Source organism: Chiloscyllium punctatum, chromosome 46 (assembly GCF_047496795.1).
Source record: "Chiloscyllium punctatum isolate Juve2018m chromosome 46, sChiPun1.3, whole genome shotgun sequence".
Lineage (NCBI taxonomy): Eukaryota > Metazoa > Chordata > Chondrichthyes > Orectolobiformes > Hemiscylliidae > Chiloscyllium > Chiloscyllium punctatum.
Window position 1 is genome coordinate 54,798,945 of NC_092784.1, and position 19,014 is coordinate 54,817,958.

Below are 19,014 nucleotides of genomic sequence, written 5' to 3' on the forward strand. Positions count from 1 at the left end.
CCTATGAAATGGCTTAGCAAGCCGCTTAGCTCAGAGGCAATTAGGGAAATAAATGCTGGCCTTGCCAGTGGTGACCACTTATCCCATGAAAGAAATCAAAATCAAATTCAATACTTTCAGGGCAACAACCTGCATCAAAATCTAAAGTGCTGCTATAAATTGAACATTTGGAGAATATCTTTACAGGTAGGTGTAATGCCTTATTTTTCTCAGGTGGATTTTCAAGGGGGCACTATTCACTTCTAAAGTAAATTGTTAATGGGGATTATTAGGTTTAGGGTTACAGGATACCGGAGAACTGATACTTCAAGTGATGAAGTAGCCTTTTCTCCCCAAGTTTAGTGTTTTTTTTGACCAATTTTCTCATTTAATCTTATCCTGCCAATGCACACAGACCAGTCTGTTCCAGTTTTCTTTCAATGTTTCCATCATTTTCATCTTCTCTCAATAAAGAACTCAAGATGCAGTTTTACACAGGGTTCAACTTTAGACTCAGTAGCTTTTTGTTTAAAAAGTCTTTACTGCAAGAATTGGTATGTTATTTAACATTGAAAATTCTACGTATTGCAATGATCATTGGTCAGTAAAGCAGGAACACTGGATGACTTTCCTAGTCTGGGATAACAATGTCAGATGCAGGGTGACAGTTGAAGCCTTAACTGAAGTGAGCCAATTCAACATTAGGTGTGGTGCTGGAAAAGCACAGCCAGTCAGGCGGCATCAGAGAAGCAGGAGAGTCGACGTTTTGAGCATAAACCCTTCATCAGGAATGCTTATGCTCGAAATGTTGACTCTCCTGCTCCTCGTATGCTGCCTGACTGGTTGTGCTTTTCCAGCACCACATTTTTTGACTCTGATCTCCAGCACCTGTGGTCCTCACTGTCTCCCAATTTAACATTAAGCATACAGTGAATCTGGGACTCTGTTCTATATGTAGTGGACACCCCACACTCACACCACTAATTCCTAGTTAGAGCTCCATATTACTCTTCAAATTGGTAACTTCAGGAAAGGACTGCATTTATATTACATGGTACCCCATCCTTACAGCAAGGTGCTCTATAATGTAAAAACCACCAGACAATCTGCAATACTGGTTGAGGGAGAAGTATCAGTCAGAAAGTTCAAAGGAACTTCTTGTTCTTACTTGAGTGGTACAATTAGACTTTAAGCTCAAATGAGCAAACAGAGCTTCGGTTTAACTCTCACACATCCAATAATACTGACAGATCAACTGGTAATGTACATTAATATCTACTGTAGGCTCAACACCCAGGTAGCTCTGAATTACAGAGGGTGCATGGTGCCCAGTGATTCAAGGTAATTGACTACGATAGATGCTCCTTCACAGACTGCCTTCTCACAGTGGTGCCAGGGGAGGGAAGAAAGGGAGCAGAGAGAACCATTAAACTTGTGGCCTTTTGAATTGCTTAACTTATACTTCCATATGCGTAATGCAGCAAGTTAAGTCATTTTTCATGAACTTAAAAGAGTATAAAAATGAAGGATCTGTGCCCTTAATGTGAAAAATGTGGAATTAAATAAACTTGGCACAATTGGTCTAAGGTGGGAGATAATCAATTGGGATTGATAAATTTAGTCATTTTACAACCCAAATTACTCATGGGTTGCAGGCTTTCCTGATAAGGCCAGTATTTATTACCTATCCTCAGCTGTCTTTGGACGGAGTAGCTTGTTGGGCCACTTCATAGGGCAGTTCAAAGTGCCAATGTATATTAGGGAAAAAAAATCACAACTGCTAACTATGTAGAAAGTCACAAAGAAAATGTTTGTAACCTCTTCAGTTAAGTAAATTAAAGATGCTTCACCGGGGTTGAATGGCTGTAAAGGATATTGCTAGGAAAAGGACTGAAATTTTATTTTTGCTGCTCACATTCAGACCTTTTTAAATTGTCACACTTATATTGTGTTCTTTTGTTAAAAGACCACGAGCAACCCGGTGGAAATATATTTCAGGAAACCAAATACATGACCTGTCAAGCTAGGTTTCACTCTGAGATCTGACTTGCCCATTACAACCATCAGCTGGGATCACAAATACACATTCATAGTTCCTTGTTATGTACAGCAACATTGTAATTTCAGATTGTTTATGTACTCTATAAACAAGCTTTAGGGATACTCACATCATGATAATATTCCATCATGCTCTGAAGGATTTTCTTCAGGTTGCTTACCTGGGATATAAGAAATTTAAACTGTTAGAATCCTTCATCGATGCACAAAGGAAGAGACTAGTCAGGAATTTGGCTCTTCATTTACATAGAATCCCTACACAGTGTGGAAGCAGGCCATTAGGCCCATCTACTCCACACTGATCCTCTGAAAAGCAGCTAGGTAAAAACAGTGACTGCAGATGCTGGAAAGCAGATTCTGGATTAGTGGTGCTGGAAAAGCACAGCAGTTCAGGCAGCATCCAAGGAGCAGTAAAATCAACGTTTCAGGCAAAAGTTCTTCATCAGAAGTACAGGCAGAGTGCCTGAAAGGTGGAGAGATAAATGAGAGGAGGTGGGGGTGGGGAGAAAGTAGCATAGAGTACAATTGGTGAGTGGGGGAGGGGATGAAGGTGATAGGTCAGGGAGGAGGGTGGAGTGGATAGGTGGAAAAGAAGATATGCAGGTAGGAAAAGTCATGGGGATAGTGCTGAGCTGGAAGTTTGGAACTGGGATGAGCTGGGGGAAGGGGAAATGAGGAAACTGTTGAAGTCCACATTGATGCCCTGGGGTTGAAGTGTTCCGAGGTGGAAGATGAGGTGTTCTTCCTCCAGGTGTCTGGTGGTGAGGGAGCAGCGGTGAAGGAGGCCCAGGACCTCCATGTCCTCGGCAGAGTGTGAGGGAGAGTTGAAATGTTGGGCCACAGGGCGGTGTGGTTGATTGGTGCGGGTGTCCCAGAGATGCTCCCTAAAGCGCTTTGCTAGAAGGCGTCCAATCTCCCCAATGTAGAGGAGACCGCATTGGGAGCAACGGATACAATAAATGATATTGGTGGATGTGCAGGTAAAACTTTGATGGATGCGGAAGGCTCCTTTAGGGCCTTGGATAGAGGTGAGGGAGGAGGTGTGGGCGCAGGTTTTGCACTTCCTGCGGTGGCAGGGGAAGGTGCCAGGACAGGAGGATGGGTTGTAGGGGGGGGCGTGGATCTGACCAGATAGTCACGGAGGGAACGGTCTTTGTGGAAGGCAGAAAGGGGTGGAGAGGAAAATATATCCCTGGTGGTGGGGTCCATTTGGAGGTGGCAGAAATGTTGGCGGATGATTTGGTTTATGCAGGTTGGTAGGGTGGAAGGTGAGCACCAGGGAAGTTCTATCCTTTTTACGGTTGGAGGGGTGGGATCTGAGGGCGGAGGTGCGGGATGTGGATGAGATGCGTTGGAGTGCATCTTTAACCACGTGGGAAGGGAAATTGTGGTCTCTAAAGAAGGAGGCCATCTGTTGTGTTCTGTGGTGGAACTGGTCCTCCTGGGAGCAGATACGGCGGAAAAATTAGGAATATGGGATGGCATTTTTGCAGGAAGTAGGGTGGGAAGAGGTGTAATCCAGGTAGCTGTGGGAGTCAGTGGGTTTGTAAAAAAATGTCGGTGTCAAGTTGGTCATCATTAATGGAGATGGAGTGGTCCAGGAAGGGGAGGGAGGTGTCAGAGATGGTCCAGATAAATTTAAGGTCAGGGTGGAATGTGTTGGTGAAGTTGACGAATTGCTCAACCTCCTCGTGGGAGCATGAGGTGGCACCAATGTAGCGGAGGAAGAGGTGGGGAGTGGTGCCGGTGTAATTACGGAAGATTGACTGTGCTACGTAGCCAACAAAGAGACAGATATAGCTGGGGCCCTACGGGTGCCCATGGCTACCCCTTTGGTCTGGAGGAAGTGGGAGGATTCAAAGGAGAAATTATTAAGGGTGAGGACCAGTTCGGCCAAATGAATGAGAGTGTTGGTGGAAGGGTACTGTTGGGGACGTCGGGAGAGGAAGAAACGGAGGGCTTGGAGGCCCTGGTCATGGCGGATGGAGGTGTAGAGGGACTGGATATCCGTGGTGAAGATGAGGCATTGGGGGTCAGGGAAACAGAAGTCTTGGAGGTGGAGGAGAGCGTGGGTGGTGTCTCGAACATATGTGGGGAGTTCCTGGACTAGGGGGGGTGTAGGACAGTGTCGAGGTAGGTAGAAATGAGTTTAGTGGGGCAGGAGCATACTGAGACAATGGGTCGGCCAGGGTGGTCAGGCTTGTGGATCTTGGGAAGGAGGTAGAACCGAGCAGAGCGGGGTTCCCAGACTATGTGGTTGGAAGCTGTGGGTGGAAGATCTCCTGAGATGATGAGGTTCTGTATAGTCTGGGAGATGATGGGAGTGGGGTCATGGCCGAGGGGGCGGTAGGAAGTGATGTCCTCAAGTTGGCGTCTGGTTTCAGCAGTGTAGAGGTCAGTGCACCAGGCTACCACTGCGCCCCCTTTATCTGCTGGCTTGATGGGGAGGTCAGGATTGGAGGGCTGTGCGTTGTGAGGGGGAGAGGTTGGAGTGGGGGAGTGGGTAGACAGGTTGAGGTGGATAATGTCCCGGCGGCAGCTGGAGATGAAGAGGTCGAGGGCGGGTAATAGGCCAGCACGGGGTGTTTTTCCAGGTGGATGCAGTGTGTTGGAGATGGGCGAAGGGGTCCTTGGAAGGTGGGCAGGAGTCCTGATTGTGAAAGTAAGCTCGGAGGCGGCGGAAGAAAGCATCCCAGCCAGACCCACCTCCCGACCATATCCCTGTGTCTGTGTATTTCCCATGGCTAATCCACCTAGACTGCACATCCTTGGATACAACAGGACAATTTACCATGGCAAATCCACCAAACCTGCACACTTTGGACGATGGCAGGAAACTGGAGCAACCTGAGGAAACCTAAGCAGACACGGGGACAATGTCTGTGTAGAGTCTGCACAGTCACCCAAAGCTGGAATTGAACTTGGGTCCCTGGTGCTGTGAAGTAGCAGTGCTAAATACTGAGCCACTGTGCTGCCTCAATTTTCTCAATCATATTGTAACTTCACAAAATTACTGTAATTTCAGAAAAGGAATCTCATGCCAACCAGTTAGAGAATAGAAAATGTATTTTATCTTGTGCATTACTATGTACTTCAAATTAATTTACTTACAGCATTGATGCATGATTCTGGGTTTTCAGCACAATTATTAGGAACAGGAACAAAAGATACATTCAGAGATTGCAATTTATCATCACAATTAACATTTGATACCCTTGCCCATTTATGAGAAAATTCTTGAATATAAAGCATGGATCTCTATCCTCTTGAACAATATTAAATTGAGGAAATAATTACTCAGATATACAAGGCTTGAGTTTGGTTTTTTTATATTTTTAAATACAAAGTCTAAAGTTTACATTTTGTCTGAAAAGAACATTGAAGTACATTCATACTTGCCCTATTGATAATGAACATAATTATGCTCATTAACTGACTTCTTTTCATAGGCATAAAGAGGCAGGTGAATAGCATCTTGCAGGCTTCTACTTTCAATATTCAAATTTTAAAATTACCAGAGCAGATTAACATCCAAAGATGGATTTGAAAGCAAGCAACCCAACTGACTTTCGAGAATAAAATCTAACAATTACACTTAGGTACTGTGTGAAAGACACCAATCTGATTTGGATCCTCAAAATTGAAGTTCACGGTAATAGTTGCAGTTGTCCATTTTTAAAAATATTTGTTCACCTAGCCAGCGATGTGCTCATCGCTAGCTAGGTGAGTCCCAAAAACAATTAAGAGTCAACTATATTGCTCTTGGCCTACAGTAGCATATAGGCCAGACCAAAGATGGTAGATTTCTTCCTGAATGGACATCAGTGTACCAGATAGGTTTTAACAATGATTGACGATGGGCCAGATTTATTTCAGATTTTTACTGAATTCAAATTTCACCACCTGCCATGGTAGAACTTGAATTTATCTTCCCCCTAAATATTGATCTGGGATTCTGGATTATTACTGCAGTGACATTAAATGGGGAGGTGATGGCATGTTGTTAATGTACCATAGATGTCAGCATCAAACAAAATCCCTTCAAAAAGGGGGTCAGCTTACTGAATAAGCACAAAAGTGAACTATTAGCATGGGAGAGCAAGGCCATCATTTTGAAAGGTCAGAGGCATCCAATTCAAAGAGTCTTTGAAACACATGCTTGATCTCACGTCCAGTTACATGAGGTCTTGTGTCTTTGGAAAAAGGAATACAGGCGTGGACTATTTCCTAAATGGTGAGAAAATTCATAAAGCCAAAGTACAAAGGGATCTGGGAGTGCTAGTCCAGGATTCTCTAAAGGTTAACTTGCAGGTTGAGTCTGTGGTTAAGAAAGCAAATGTAATGTTGTCATTTCTCTCAAGGTTGGAATATAAAAGCAGCGATGTACTTCTGAGACTTTATGAAGCTCTAGTTAGACCCCATTTGGAATACTGTGTCCAATTTTGGGCCCCACACCTCAGGAAGGACATATTGGCACTGAAGCGTGTCCAGCGGAGATTCACATGGATGATCCCTGGAATGGTTGATCCCTGGAATGGTAGGTCTGACATACGATGAACGGTTGAGGATCCTGGGACTGTATTCATTAGAGTTTAGAAGGTTAAGGGGAGACCTAATAGAAACTTACAAGATAATGCATGGCTTAGAAAGGGTGGATGCTGGGAATTTGTTTATGTTAGGCGGGAGACTAGGACCCATGGGCACAGCCTTAGAATTAGAGGGGGTCAATTTAGAACGAAAATGAGGAGACATTTCTTCAGCCAGAGAGCGGTGGGCCTGTGGAATTCATTGCCACTGAGCGCAGTGGAGGCTGGGAAGTTGGGTATCTTCAAGGCAGAGAATGATAAATTCTTGATCTCGCAAAGAATTAAGGGCTACGGGGAGAGTATGGGTAAGTGGAGATGAAACGCCCATCAGCCATGATTAAATGGCAGAGTGGACTCGATGGGCCGAATGGCCTTACTTCCACTCTTATGGTCTTATGAGGGGGAAGTGGGTACAACTTCTGTTTGAGTGCAGAATACTGGGGTCACCTACTCAGTGATTTATGGCAACTATTTGACAAGTGCAACATTTCTTCCCGAAGCTGTAGGCACTTTTTGGGATATGAGCCGATTAAGAACATTTGGACCATTGTAAACTGCTTGATCTAGGGTGAATATTAGCAGACCAGCATGTGGTACAGGTGACACACAGGACATCAAGAACTAACAGGAGGAGGAAACAAATACTAAACAGATTGACAGAAGCAGAAGGCAGGTATGTTACATTAGTCTGATCATTTCCATAGTTTACAATCAGATAACGTGAGTAACAAAATTCTCAAGAGAAAAGAAAGAGTTCTAACCATTGTTGAATAGACTGCAGGGCACTTATGGGCTGTCAATGAGAATCTTGACCAACTTATAACAACTGTTTATTTCAAAGTGAGGCACTGTGTTGCAACCTGTTTAAAGAACAGACCTGTTACATTTGTTATTTGTATACTACAGAATTGAGTGCTATAGAGATCATGCAGAAAGGTGGCATTAATGTAGAAGATTAGCTATAATCTGAATTACCTACTCTTGCTCCTATTTCTTATATGCTAATCCTGCCCTCAGTGCACCAATCATGTGTAGGTATTTTGATTAACCTGTTCAGATACATAACAACAAATATCTATGGCAGGTGACACTTGAACCGAGATCTTCTGGTCAGAAGTAAGAATACTATCAATGTGCCACAAGACTCTTGTAACCCATGTGTTAACTTCCAATAAAAGCCAATGAACAGAGAATATAATTGGGGACACAGGGCAAATTCTCCTTTCTCTATAAAGAACTGTAAAGTAGCTAAGATTCTCTTGGCTTTTTGGGATTTAAGGATCTAGAGAAGGGGGCACAATCTCAAAAGGTACAGGACAGGCTATTTAGATCAAGAAGAAGAGAAATGGATGAATCTGTGGAATTCTCTGCTGCGGATGCCAAGTCACTGAATATAGTTAAGAAAGAAATAGACAGATTTCTACACACTAAATGCATCGAGGAGCATTGGATGTGCGCAGGAGTGTGGCTCTGAGATAGAAGATCCACCAGGCTCATTTGAATGGTGGAGCAGGCTCAATGGCTTGTGCCTGCTTTGTTTTTATTGTCATTCCAATTGTGATCTGCTAACTCAATCAAGACTTTGGAAAGAATCTTTCATTATCAGCCAATGTGACATTTCATTGAAATGACAGGGTAAGGTGACAGTTTCTTGTTAATAGTGGTAGGGCGTCACCACATAAGAAACCAACATCAATACAAAAAGATCGTCTCATATGACATGCAGTCACACTATTTGTCATCCCACTTCGTTCTCAGTATGTATGGAATAAACCATGAATCAATCCTTTATCCAAAGCTTGCTTTGATCTTTCTGCAGCCCTGTGAATTGCTAATACACTGCATGGATCAGAATCTTATTAAGTCATGTAACTCAATAGCAAGCTGTATTTTTTTTACTATTGATCTGTTGCACAGCTGTGGTACCATGCAGGAAAATGGGATCAAAACTGCTTCAAGCTCCTGGCTGAGAGAGAGAGAAAACACGATCCAAATAAGTGTCAATGAATGGGCACATATACAATGCAATAGTAAGAAAAAAAAAACAAATCCTTTGACACACTCTGGGATAATTAATGGGCTGTCAAGTCAGTACTAACAAGGAGGGGCATAGAAGTTTCAGGGTAGGACAACGGGAGTTTTGTTCTGCTCCCTCCTCTACTGCTTTGTAGTTAGCATGAGTCTACTGATACTCCAGAGCACAATCTAAATAGCTGTTTTCCCAGACGGTAAGGCTATTTGATTTTGAGTGAGATTCACAGCCATGGCGGAGTCCCTGTTGCGTGAGCAATTTCCAGCAAATGGCTCCAGGTAATGACCCTCAGTAGGAATCAGAGGCAACTGCTGCTTATGTTTCTTGAAGGACTTTGATGACCCAGTGTCCCCAGTTCAGCACAGAATATGCTCTCTATGAAAGTGGAGTCTCCCAATATTCTGGTCCAAAGATGTTCTAACTGACAATCATTTTTACGTTATGTAGAAGAGTCACACAGCACAGAAACAGACCCTTTGGTCCAACTTGTCCATGCCTACCAGACATTCAAAACATTCTCTTTTGCAAGCATTTGGTCCATAACGCTCTAAACCGTTCCTATTCATATATCCATCCAAATGCCTTTTAAATATCGTAATTGTACCCTTCTCCATCATTTCCTCTGGCAGCTCGTTCCATACACACACCACCCTCTGAACGAAAAAGTTACACCTTATGTCCTTTTTCAATTGCTCTCCTCTCAACTTAAACCTGTGCCCTCTAGATTTGGACTCCCCTACTCTGGGAAAAAGACCATGGTGATTCATGCCCCTCATGATTTTATAAACATCTATAAAGGTTGCCTCTCAGCCTCTGATGCTTCAAGGAAAAAAAACCCCAGCCTATTCAGCCTCTTCATATAACTCAAATCTTTCAGTCCTGGCATAATCCTTGTAAATCTCTTCTGCACCCTCTCAAGTTTATGAGAGGGTTTCTACAGCACAGCAACCACAGTATTCTAAAAGTGTTCTCACCAAGGTCCTATGCAGCTGCAAAAATAATGCCCCAACTCTTATTCTCAATATTCTGACCAATGAAGACAAGTGTGCCAAATGCCTTCGTCATCACCCTGTCCACCCGCGACTGCACTTTCAAGGAACTACGCACCTGCACCCCTAGGTCACATTGTTCAGCAACACTTCCCCGGCCCTACCAGTAACTGCCCTGGTTAGTCTTACCAAAATTACACACTTCATATTTATCTAAATTAAACTCCATCAGCCACTCCTCGGGCCATTGGTCCTTCTGATTAAGGTCCCATTGTACTGTGAGATAGTTTTCTTTACTGTGCACTGCATCACCTATTTTGGTGTCATCTTACTAGCTCATTAACCATACTTCCTAATTTCATATCCAAATAATTTTATATAAATGACAAAAAGCAGTAGATCCAGTACCGATCCTTGTGGCACACTGGTGGGACAGACCTCCAGTATGAAAAGCAACTCTCTACAATCACCCTCAGTCTCCTACCTTCAAGCCAACTTTGCATCCAATTGGCTAGCTCCACCAGATCCCATGTGATCTAACCTTACAACCAGTCTATCATGCGGAATCTTGTCAAACACTTTGCTGAAGTTCATATCGACAATGTCTGCTGCTCTGCCTTCATCAATCTCATTTGTCACCTTTTCAAAAAACTCAATCAAGTTAGTGGGACCTGATTTCCCATACACAAAGCCATGTTGACTATCCCTAATCAACCCTTGCCTGTCCAAATCCTGTCCCTCAGAATCCCTTCCAACAACTCACCCACCACTGACCGCTCTATAGTTCCCTGAATTTTCCTTACAACCTTTCTTAATTAATGGCATACTGGCCAACCTCCAGTCTTCCCGTCACCTCAGCTGTGGCTGTCAATAATACAAATACCTGATCAAGGGGGCTCAGCTTCCCAAAACGTTCTGGAAAATACCTGATCAGATCCCAGGGATTTATTTACCTTTATGCCTTTTAAGACCTCCAGCATCTCCTCTCCTGTAATACAAAACTCTCTTCATATTTATTTCCCCAAGTCTTCTAGTTTCCATGTCCTTCTGCACAGTAAACATTACTTTGCTTATTTTGTATCATTCACATTTCAGAAACAGACTGGATACATTTTAGCACTAGTTTGACTGTAAGACACATGCTTGTTTTGAGCAGACTATTAAAAAAGTTGAAAGCATTGTATTCTACCACAATACCTTCAGCCGCCAGTCACTGATATCTTCCTTTATACGCCCTAACCAGGTCTCATTAAACCAGGAAGGATCACTGAAAAAAAAAATGCAATAATTGAAAACTATCACACAAAACAATATAAAAAGAGATGTGAATTATTCAACAAAGTCACAATTAACAAATAACAAACCAACAAACTCAAGAGCGAGTTATGGTTCAGGCACTGCATTATGCTAATGCTTTACACACAATGATTAATTCTGTATATCTGCAGCAAATAACAGTAGCATTTTGATTTTGTTAATGAACTAGTCACACAATCATGGTTCAAATCCCAGCATGGCAGCTGAGGAATTTAAATTCAATTAACTAAATAAATCTGGAATAAAGCACCAAATAAAATTTTAAAACTGTTAGAAGTGACAATAGCAAACAATTGTCACAAAAACCTCATCTAATTTGCTAATGCCTCTTCTAGAAAGAAATCTGCCATCCTTACACAGCCTGGCCTATGGGTGACTCCAGCAATGATTGACTGCTAACCATGATATGAAATGGCCTAACAAGCCACTCAGCTTTATTCAAGAGTGCAAGCTCACCCCAACCTTCTCAAAAGCAATTGAAGACTAGCAATAAAATATCAGGGCTACTTAAGTCCAATGAACGAAGAAAAAAAAAGCTTTTAAATGATGCATTGAAAATATCAACCCACTTTTTGCAATACCAAGGAAAACTAATCTCCTTATTCTGATCATAGATAACGAGTACAAGGTCACCAGCTCCACATAGTAAAGCAGATTTAACATCTCTACATTACACAGGCATAGCACTGCAAGATTGTTAAATATATTTTCATTCATTCCAAATTCGTACTGTGTGTTATGGAGTAGATTAAAGTGAAAATGGAAATAATTGCATGTGCTGGAGATGCCACTGCTCATTCTCCCAAATGCTATTGTGGACTAGGTTATTTGATAATATTGGAGGGAGGGGGAAAACAGTACTGTTGTCTGGCATGGGTGCGCTGTTTAACCAATCCCTCACCACCATGTTACCTCCTCCCAACTATTTACTGTACCAAAGGAGAAGACCACCTCAAATTGTAGGCAGGATTGACAATTTATCTTTCCCAATGGCAGCAGTCAGCCCTCCTGACAGGACAGAAACAATTTCACAATGTGCTACTTACTGTCCCCCAGAAATGAAAAATATCTCATTTCTATTAGAATATTGACTCAAAGACAAATTAATATATTAAAACTCTTGTCTGCACAGTTTCTGCTGAAAGCCTCCCCTCTAAATTCCCTTTTGTGCATCCAATGGTACCTGACTGTGCACAACCATAATCATACTCTCCTGACAGTGGAAGTAATATAGCATATATGTATACAGCATACTTCATTTAAATAATATAAGTTCCTATTTCTACATTTTAAGTATAGTGAAGTATAAGGATACAATTACATCTGTGCATCTTAATTCAACATATATTTTTATTTCTTGAGCAAATGCAAATCTCCAAAAATCAAGTGATAGCCTTCTCGCTTGCTGATTTTAATGTGATTAGTCTGGAGAGGGAACACTCCTCAATAATGCAGAGCAGTGCTTATGTCTCCCAATAAATGAATAAGGGGCCTGTATTGAGGCCTCAGCAGTGGATGCTGGCTGCACGAGGGCCCGTGTTTGTCTTGAACCTGTTTAATAAGGGTCACTCGCAGTGTAGTGCAATGCATGCCATGTGACAGGCGTCACATGAACTTTATTGATATTTGCAAAGATGTATTGAAACTGTTGAATCAAGCACAAGTGCCCCCATTGTTCAGGTGCCAATTATAAAGCCATTATTAGCTTTGTCCAAATCTAACTCAACTCTGTAACTCATTTACAAAAAACTGCATATTAATATCAACGTATGCAAAAACATTTCACATCAGCAATTCACAATTCCAAATGTTAACTTTGAAATACACCCAAATCTTCTTTTACAACTTACATATGATTAAGGACTTGAGCAATTGCAACTCCGCTGGTCAGCTGCTCTTTGGTAGTGCAGGGTGATGGCACGTGAAATGTCTGGAGCTGAAATATGACGGAGATATAATTTGATATCAAATAGAAAAAAAAAAATCAGTAGAAAGTTAAAAAAGTCTATATTTTTGAACTGCAGATTCACTTAATACTGCAAATTCTGTGAGGCTTGAGTTTCAAATTATATAGGAGAAATGAGGACTGCAGATGCTAGAGATCAGAGCTGAAAAATGTGTTGCTGGAAAAGCACAGCAGGTCAGGCAGCATCCAAGGAACAGGAGAATCGACATTTCGGGCATAAGCCTTTCTTCGGTCTTATGCCTGAAACGTCGATTCTCCTGCTCCTTTGATGCTGCCTGACCTGCTGCGCTTTTCCAGCAACACATTTTTCAGCTTCAAATTATATTCCAGCACTTGAGCACAGAAGAGAGGAGGAGATTAAATTGCAACAGTGATGCTACAATTTTGACAAATGCTCTCTCAAGGTTAGAGACTCAGTGTCCTACAGCACAGAGACAGGCCCTTTGGCCCAAACTGGTCCATGATGACCAAAATGTCCATCCATGCTAACCCCATTTCCCTGCACTTGGCCCACCTCCTTCAAAACCTTTCTTATCCATAGTTAAAAATCACAACACCAGGTTATAGTCCAACAGGTTTAATTGGAAGCACACTAGCTTTCGGAGCGACGCTCCTTCATCAGGTGATTGTGGAGGGCTCGATTGTAACACAGAATTTATAGCAAAAATTTGCAGTGTGATGTAACTGGAATTATACATTGAAGAATTGATTGTCTGTTAAGCCTTTCATCTGTTAGAATACAGTGATAGTTTCACTTCTTTCATGTGTAAATCACAAAACCCTTTTGTTTTTAAAGTTGCATTCGCGGGTTAGCTGTTAACAATGGTGATAGCTAGACAATATGTTGAAGGTGTTAGCCCCCTGTGTTCTCTGTCTATGACCTGATGTTTAGATTGATTCCAATCAATTCTTCAATGTATAATTTCAGTTACATCACACTGCAAATTTTTGCTATAAATTCTGTGTTACGATCGAGCCCTCCACAATCACCTGATGAAGGAGCGTCGTTCCGAAAGCGTGTGCTTCCAATTCAACTTGTTGGACTATAACCTGGTGTTGTGCGATTTTTAACTTTGTACACCCCAGTCCAACACCGGCATCTCCGAATCATTTCTTATCCATGTATTTGTCCAAATGCCTTTTAAAATGTTATTAATGTACCCACCTCAACCACTTCTGCTGGCAGCTCATTTCACATACATTCTACCCTCTGTAAGAAGGTTGCCCCTCAGGTTCCCTTTTATTCTTTCCCCTGTAATCTTAAATTGATGCCCTCGAGTCCTTGATTCCCCAACCCTGGGAAAAAAACTGAGTGCATTCACCCTATCCATGCCTCTCAAGAGCTTAATCCACTTCTGTAAGATTCCTCTTTGGTCTCCTATGCGCCAAAGAAAAATGCTCTAGCTTGTCCAACCTCTCCCAATAACTCAGACTGTTGAGTCCAGACAACAGCCTTGTAAATTTCTTCTGCACTCTTTCCAGTTTAATAACATCCTTCCGAGAGCAAGGTGGCCAAAACTGAACACAATACTCCAAGTACAGTCTCACTAATGGCCTGTAAAACTGCAACATAACTTCCCAACTTCTATACTCAGTACCCTGACTGTTGCAGGCCAGTGTGCCAAAAGCCATCCTCACTGCCCTGTCTACCTGTGCCTCCACTTTCAGAGAACCAAGCACCTGAACTCCAAGGTCCCTCTGTTCCACTACACTCCTCAAGGTTCTACCATTCACCATGAAACTCCTACCTTGATTTGACTTTCCAAAATGGAACACCTCACGCTTACCTAGACTAAACTCCATTTGTCATTTCTCGGCTCACTTCCCCAGCTGTTCTTATGCACTTATTTGGACAGGCATGTTCTATATTGAATAGGCAGTTTTTTAAAAAATTCATATTAAAAATAATAGTAAACACATCAGTAACAACAACCATTTCTCCCCCACGCTGTGCAGGGAAGAAAATGGTTGTGGAAATTTGAAGTGAAAGCTGCTGGGAGAGGTGTCCCACTATCTCTTTACAAAAGAATATAAGAAATTTGAGCAGGAGTAGGCCATTCTGTCACTTCAGCCCACTCCACCACTCAATAAGTGCTTTGCTGATTTGATTATGGTTTAATTCTTCCCTCCTGCTTGGTCCCATTCACCCTCGCCTCCCTTGTACACTATAAATCTGCCCGACGTAGCCCTGAAGATATTAGATGACACAGCCTCCACTGCCCACTGAGGAAGAAAATTCCAAATAGTCACAGAGTCATAGAGATGTACAGCATGAAACAGACCCTTCAGTCCAACTGTCCAGAGATCCCAACCCAATCTAGTCCCACCTACCAGCACCTGGCCCATATGCCTCCAAACCCTTCCTATTCATCTATCAATTTCATCATCTCTGCTTTAAATGGGAGAACCTTTATTTTGAAACTGTCCTCTAGTTCTCGATTCCCCCACAAAGGGAAACATTTTTGTCAGCATTTATCTTAATGCTTCCCAAACTTTCTCCCACTATGACAGCTTGAAAATTATCACAACTCTTCTATGAGAGTGAAGGTCTGTTGGAGTAGGTGCACTGCTTTTGTAACTTGCTTCAAACTCCATAACAGCCATTATTGCCTCAGATTTCATGTATTCAAAATTTTAGCTTTTCATTCAACTTGAGGTCCCAATACCTATTTTGGAAAGTCCCAATCTAATGTGACAAGCTACCCCAGAATCTTCTATGTTTCAGTAAGATCACCTTTAATTCTTAGAACTTACCAGTACACTGAGACCAAAGTTAAACAAATAAACAATAATAGAAGACAGATCTTCAACCAACTTCAACTGAACAGTTATAATGCTCAATATGGATATTACCATGTTAATTTATTATGGTCATTTCGTGATTTAACAAAAAAGATAATATCTCAATCTTAACCATGAGTTTGATGGTTTAATCATTGAAATTGTTACTGCTTTAAAAATAAAATGTGTCATTATTACAGACCAATGATCAATTACTTGAGTGCAAATGCTGTAAATGAGAGAGACAAATTGCACATGGTAATATCATATAACAGTAAGGACACTGGTTGAAGGAAGAACAGCATATTTCTCAGTGTGATAGGATTTTGAAGATCCTTAGGTACAGGCAAACGGGGCCTTGTCAGACCAGTATTTCTGACAAGGTGGTACTTTCGCAATGTAAAACTGAAATGTGAGAACTTGAGCTTACTGACTAGGCTAACAGGCAGTTTGAATCCAGAACCTAACTCAGAGGTAAAAGTACAACTAACAGAGTGAAGCTGATACTTAGAGCTCACAAAACAAGCTACTCAGCCAGACAAAACTAGGTCAATGCTTATACACTGCGCAAGGCTCCTCTACCGTACTTTCTCACAATAAAACACCTTCTCTTCCTTTCATCTTAATGTAATTATCCAACTACCTCTTAAATACATGCATGCCATATACCTCAAATATTCAATGTGGTAGCAAACTTATGGAAGTTTTTATTTATCTATCTTTTCTACATAGCAGAATTCTGTAGTGCTGCTTTTTACAAATGTGATAAGACAAAACAACCACTTATTTTCTACGTGTGGCATTAGTTGATGAGAAACTTAAGCTAAACCCCTGCTTTTGTTTATTGGCATCTTTAATATTCAATTAAATCAGAACAGGCGATTCAAAGCCTTGGTTTAGTATTTCATCCGAAGGCTTGCATCTGTGATGATGCAATAGAGTAAAAGCCTGACTTGTCAGCCCAGGTTATGCTCAAGAATACCCATAACTCCCCAGTAACTTTTGGCTCCTCATGCATGTGAAAGTTCCCTTAACTAGAATGCTCAACACCAGGATTTACTTCAAACTTAAATTCCCAAATTGCAAATTGTGTAATTAAAATTCACTCTACAACGTTCCAACATTTTCAAAATCTCACATTTCAATAATGAAATAGTTAAATTGCCTGTTTTAAACACAATCAAATGCCCTATATATCAAGCGTAGTTATAGAATCAGACATTATCACAGTCAAGAAGAAGTAGCTGTAACATGTCAAAACCTGTATTATTGTCTCGACCTTGCACACTAACTAACCTTTTTAAATCACTCCACTTTAACAAGAAGGTATTTCATGTATGTTAGAGAAACTAAAAAAACCCCTCATTTTTAAAGAGGTATATTTAGAGCTAAACAAACTTTTAATATTTAATCAGATATTGATTTTCAGAGAAAACACAAAAGGGCAATGTTACAATTTTCCATGTATAAGAAGCTTATATAGAAATATTTACAGCAATCAAGGGGAAACAAAGTTAGGAGTGAACTGAGGGGAAGAGCACATGAACAGAATTCGAAAAAGAAAAACTTTACGGTTTTTAGCAGAGCAGGGGAAGACATATATGATGGCAGGATCATGATAGAAGTAGGACAATTGGCAGAAGCTGATCAATTGAATACAGAAGGTTTTCAAGAGGATTGGTGGCTCTTGTCTTCAGGCAAAGAGGGTGAAGGTTGAGAGCCTCAATGGATGGAGGTTATTTCCTAAGCTCAGTTGCTAGGAGGCACTATGAAGACCAGAGGAAAATTGCAAGCAGCACCATCGGGAGAAGAATAACCCAGGTAGCTCCGAAAGTTGATGGATTTATAACAGATCAAAAACAAACTATCCCCAGAGGTAAAAGGGAGACCACAAAGACATATAACAACAGAATAATTATAGCACAGAAGGAGGTCATTCAGCCCACCAAGTCAGTGCCAGCTGAATAAACTAGCTGCCCATTCTCACCTGACTTTCCAACCCTCAGTTCGTAGCCTTGTAAGTTACAGCACTTCAGGTGCAGATTCACATGTTTTCAACAATGTGAAGGTTTACTGCTTCAATCACCAAACTGGGCAACAAATTCCAGACACCCATCATGCTCTGGTGTCCTCCATAATCCTTCTATGATTTGGAGATGCCGTGTTGGAATGGGGTGTACAAAGTTAAAAATCACACAACACGTGGTTATAGTCCAACAGGTTTGTTTGGAAGTACTAGCTTTCAAAAGGCGCAGCACTCTGAAAGCAAGTACTTCGAAATAAATCTGAAGGAGCAGCGTTCCAAAAGCTAGTGCTCCCAAATAAACCTGCTGGACTATAACCTTGTGTTGTGATTTTTAACTATATCTATATCTATACTTTTATCTATACTTTTCTTGCTACACTAGCTTTGTTGCTTTAACTATTCATACAATATGAAGGTTGCCACTCATAGTGCAGCATCAACAAAGTCTGAGGGGCCTTCTTTCAGATTATACAGTAAACCCAGACTGCATCATGAGATCACTAAAGATCACAAGGCCGCTAACTCGAAGAATTAACCCTAACATCCTGACCAACAGTAACTCTTCAATCAGCAACAGTTTTTTTAAAAATAGGAATAGATTCATCTGTGTCATGATCACATTGTTGTTTCTGGGAGCTTGCTGCACGTAAATTGGCTCTCCTGTTTCTCCTAACAGTGACTGCTCTTCAAAGGTGCTTCATATCCATAAATTGTTTTGTGATATCGGGAGGTTGTGACAGGTGCTAAGCAAATGCAACTTTTGATTCACTTCATCACTCTGGACCCCTCAATTACTCTCAGCCTCTTTTCTTAAAATAACTTTTCAGGTCATATGCAACTTGCTGTTGGTTTTCACCCAAATTTCTTTGGGACTCAGAATCCAGCTCTTGCCCCTTTAAACCCACTCCACCTCTGATGTCTTCAGGCTCCGCTGGAGAGAGGATGGCAACTGAAAAAAAAATTAACTTTCTTCCTGAAAACACCTTATTTCTTTATTTTCTGGGTTCCCACTTGAAGCGTTAGCTCTAGGAGTTGTTGCAGTGAGTGGAAGGCAGGTTGTGGGGAAGGGAGGAGGGGGCAGGAAGGGCAAGGGGTACAGTTGAGAATCTCACCCATAGTAAGAGGCTATCGCAGAGCTCAGCTTTGTCCAAGCTCATCCTTTTTCCTTTCCCGTAACGAGCGGGGCTTAAACGACGACGCCACCTCCGCTGCCTCCTCGGTGCCAGCTCACCCTCTGTTTCTCCCTTCCCCCCCCCCTTTCGTTTCGCCTTCGCGCAATC

The 19,014-nt window shown here is 41.7% G+C and overlaps 1 protein-coding gene across 2 annotated transcripts in view; it reads right to left on the reverse strand.

Annotated features, from left to right (window-relative positions):
* hook2 (hook microtubule-tethering protein 2) overlaps positions 1-19,010 on the reverse strand; it is a 55,878-nt gene extending 36,868 nt beyond the window's left edge. The window contains exons 1-4 of one of the 2 annotated variants that reach the window (XM_072564286.1): positions 18,847-19,010; positions 12,812-12,897; positions 10,842-10,911; positions 2,148-2,198 (exon numbers count right to left, since the gene is read on the reverse strand). In XM_072564286.1, coding sequence (XP_072420387.1) covers positions 2,148-2,198; positions 10,842-10,911; positions 12,812-12,897; positions 18,847-18,891 — 252 coding nt within the window. In that variant the 5' untranslated portion in view covers positions 18,892-19,010. Of the gene's footprint in view, positions 1-2,147; positions 2,199-7,384; positions 7,409-10,841; positions 10,912-12,811; positions 12,898-18,846 lie in introns of those variants that run through there. The other variant, XM_072564287.1, reaches the window with a different exon arrangement.
* Positions 19,011-19,014: the final 4 nt, after the last annotated feature.